Source organism: Lathyrus oleraceus, chromosome 1, assembly GCF_024323335.1.
Source record: "Lathyrus oleraceus cultivar Zhongwan6 chromosome 1, CAAS_Psat_ZW6_1.0, whole genome shotgun sequence".
NCBI classification, from domain to species: domain Eukaryota; kingdom Viridiplantae; phylum Streptophyta; class Magnoliopsida; order Fabales; family Fabaceae; genus Lathyrus; species Lathyrus oleraceus.
This window is the reverse complement of record NC_066579.1, coordinates 350,440,978-350,445,018: the sequence shown is the minus strand read 5'-3', so window position 1 is coordinate 350,445,018 and position 4,041 is coordinate 350,440,978. Positions and strand designations below refer to the sequence as shown.

The 4,041-nt window shown below is 40.4% G+C and overlaps 1 protein-coding gene across 1 annotated transcript; it reads left to right on the top strand.

Moving 5' to 3' along the window:
- The first annotated feature begins 1,212 nt into the window (after nt 1–1,212).
- LOC127106369 (lysine-rich arabinogalactan protein 19-like) lies at nt 1,213–1,764 on the top strand. The gene has a single exon (XM_051043676.1). It carries the CDS (start codon nt 1,213–1,215, stop codon nt 1,762–1,764), a length of 552 nt encoding a protein of 183 aa, XP_050899633.1.
- The last annotated feature ends 2,277 nt before the right edge of the window (nt 1,765–4,041 follow it).

The window sequence follows — 4,041 nt, the reverse complement described above, 5'->3', positions numbered from 1 at the left end:
AATGTCATTTTTCATGCATCTATATGGGTATAAATTATTTTCACACATTACAATCTCATACTTTACACTCACGCATACACTAAACCCCATCTCTCTCTGTTCTTCATCTTCTTCAAGATTTATGCATTTTCAGCAAGTTCTTCATCCTCAACATTGTTCTTCATGCTTTCTCAACAACAATCCGTCTACAACTTCTCTCAACAGATGAACTAAACGAAACAAACACCTATTTCTACTCAACAAACAACAGCAACCATCGGCGTTGTCTCAACCCCCGTCTACAAGGAACCTCATATCCTTGATCGTGAACCTCACATCCACCTAGCAACACCGTTTGAAAATCTTGAGGTACTGTGTGAGTCGCTTGTGGATTTTGAAAACATGAAGAAGAATGGCGTAGACCTAACTGAAGAGTTAAGGATGCAAGGGTGGGAAACCTACTTTCAAAGACTCTATGGCCCTGTGTACAATTATCTGGTGAATGAGTTCTGGAGTTTCGCAGACTCAGATGACCACTACATCGTCTCTCATGTTCTGGGAGTGAAAATAGTCATCACTGAGAAATCTATTGCCTCTCTTCCGAATATGGAGAAGACAGGAGGAAGACACATCTACAACATCAACCCTAGGGCAAAATATTTGTCCCAGGAAATCAACCCCACTATATTTCAACAGAACGCTGAGGGGAAACACTCCAAGAACAAGGAACTCCATCAGAACCTCCGTGTCTGGCTGGAGATTATTCTAGGCACCATTCATCATCGGCTTGCATCAAACTCTTCTGACTACATCAACACAGATCAAAAGTGTATTTTGTACTGCATCCACAAGGGGCTGAAACCGTGTCTGCCAACACTGCTCTTCAAGTATCTCAGAGACTCTGTCAAAGATACCATAAACAACATGAAGACCAGAAACTACATCCCTCTGGGAAGACTTATCTCAGATGTACTAATTGAGAGTGGCTTAGTGGATCACCCGATCCATCACAACCTAATGGAGGATGTCACTATTGACATTGAGAGACCTCTGAATGCTCGGAATCTGAAGAGCATGGGGATCATTTATCAAGTCAGAGCTAAACCAACACTAGGCACCTCCTGGGAAGCACTCAAAGATCAGAGGAAGATTCCCAACGGTCTCTATTTGTTCTCCAAGATTGACCCTCCAGAAGTGGTAGCTTACTATCTACAAGATCTTGCTAATTAAGGGATGGACATATCTGAGTTCTCAGTGGACTGGCTACCTGAGCATCCACCAAACTTCATGAAGAGGATGCGAGAGCCCTCTGAGAAATCCAATAAGGCAAAGAAAGTAAAGCTGGGAGAATCTTCTGGGTCAAGACCTCCAGTCCCTCTGGCTAACTCTCCAAGTAAGTATATACCACTTTCTCGCTCTGTAAAACTTCAACCCATTGCTTCTTCTCTTCCCCAAACAACTCCCATATACACCTCATCTGAAACACCCCCCACAACCACCAGAACATCTAACCCACCCTCTCTAAAATTCAACCTTGCTACCACCACACTACCTATTTCTGAAGCAGAAATGCTGAATGAAACTACCTTTCCTTCCTCATCATCCTCACCTCAATCCCCACCATACTATGTCCTCTCCTCTGACAATGAACCCTCCGACCCTCAATCCCCCACTTTAGCTCAGCTTCTCGCTCGTGCTCTGGCTTCTCAACAACCATCACAAACTGAACCTGAACCAGAAGTCACTTCTTCACCTCCTGAACAACAAAATCCACCTCCTGAATAACCAATCCACTCACCATCTGAACCTCAACCAAATCCACAACCTGAACAAATAACACCTTCCCCCTCTGCTATTCCCACACCACCAACATCCGCTGACTCCATCATTCCCATTCTAAACCTTGATGCCACCAATCCACCCTTTCCATCTTCCCCAGCCTTTGCCCCTGAACCAGAAACTACCTTCCCTACCCTAGAAGAAGCAATAAATGTTTTTGCAGAGTCTTCAGCAGAGAAGATCAAGTCTCTGACTATCAACTCTAGTATTAGTGATGATCCCTCTGCGGTAAGGATCCACTGGAACAGAGTGATCAGTTGGATGACCTCTGAAGCCTTCAAACTGAAAGGCCTCTCTGAACAAGTCCGTAACGACTTCATCAGAGATGCTGGTATAAGGCTCCAAGCTCGCTTGGCTTGAGAGGCTGAGGAATAGGCTAGGAAGGAAGCAGAAGAGAAAGCTCGCCTGGAAGAAGAATAGAGGATCAGAGAAGCTGAAGAAAAGGTTGCTGCTGAAGCTGCTGCTGCTGAGGCTGAGGCAAAAGCTAAAGCCGAAGCTGAAGAAGCAGCATGAGTTGCTGCAAAAGAAGTTTCCAATGTCAGGTGTAGCGGGGTATTCGTTACCATTAGAGATATTGACTAAATCCAAGGTAAACCATACAAATCGAGTCGCCACCGCACTTCTATTTATCCAAAGGAATGGTTAGAAAGCGAACAAAAACCTAAAAGTTTTATCAAATCAAAAACTAGTAAAAATGTCAGAGATCGGGGTAAGGGGGTTGGTTATGCAATGGGAAGGTGTTAAGCACCCAAAACATCCTAGGTACTCCTAGGGAGCCTTTTTCACACTTGTTGTAAGGTTGGTATTTTGTGAAAAATTATTTGTGCAAACATGATTGAAGAGATGAGAAGAGAATGTACAAGTTATTTACAATTTTTGTGTTTGAATGGATAAACCCATTGCCTAGTACCATCTTAAAGAAGATTAGGATCAAAACCTCGTAGTTCGGGGTAAAAATCTCAAAAAACAAGTTGGTGAATTGATTGGTCCAAAAACCTTAAAGGTCTTTTGTTATCCAAGGGAGAAAACTCAACCTAAAACCACAAATCCACCATGTGAGGATAACTTCAACATGATAGTGAGGGGTTAACCCTATAATAAGCATGGAAGACTCATTGTCCATCACTAAGGATATAGGTAAGTATTACATCTACCTCAAGGATAACTCAAACCTAATAGCTAAAGGTTATGAAAAGTTTTGATTAAGAAAGCGGCCATTGAAACCACAAAAGTATTTAAATAAGTTATATTTACCAATGAAAAGTATTTACAAAATATAGTCAAAGTTAACTTAAAGGTTCAATTCAAAATAAGCGTTATGAAAAGAGAGTTTGAAAATCAAAAGCATAATGCTTAGATTTCTAATGTTTGAAAACAAGTGTTAAATGTTTGCACAAAAAGTTTTGGCTTGGGTTAGAGTGGAGGGAAGAAGAAGAATGGCTAAAGTCCTAATCATACAAGAGATGAGGGATAAGAAACAAAACCACAAATGGAGTTCCTCACTTGAGATCATATTGATGATCCAAGTAGCTCCCATCCTTTGGAATATGCAAGCAAAATAAGTGTAAGCTCATGCAATCAAATTAATCAAGCAAGCTCTTAGAAGATCCTCAATGGCTCTTGTATCTTTTACTTTGAATGAACATGGCAATGGTTCTTCAATTTGGCTCAAATAGGATTCCCTAGCACAAAAGCACACACATCAAAAGGTTCCATGAAGTAAATCAAGAATTGACAAGAGTGAATTTAGAGGTTTTGTCTTTCTAATCCATCTTCAACATTTATAGCACTCTAAAGGCCCAATGCCTAGTTGCTCTTTGACTCCAAATTTGCATAGGGAATATCCTAAAAACTAAGTCCATTTGTCCATTTTTTTTTTGCATTTGGTCCACAACAATCACAACAAAACACAAGCACAATAATATATACACAATTATGTGCTCAAGTGAGCAAAAGGCAAATTGCATTAACATAAACATGTGCTCAAATGAGCAAAGGAAAAAAACAAATGAATAATATGTACAAGAATAGTAAATTGCATAAATGTAAAGAGAAAGAATTAAATGTTAATGGTAAGTGTTAGAGTTAGTGTGCCATAAGGCAATTTAGCGCTATGTTAAGTAATCGTAATTGGACTTATGTAGAAGTCACAACTATCTGAGGCCGGTCAATAATAATGTAGGCAACAACACAAGTTAGAGGTTTTGATTAGTGAATCAAACT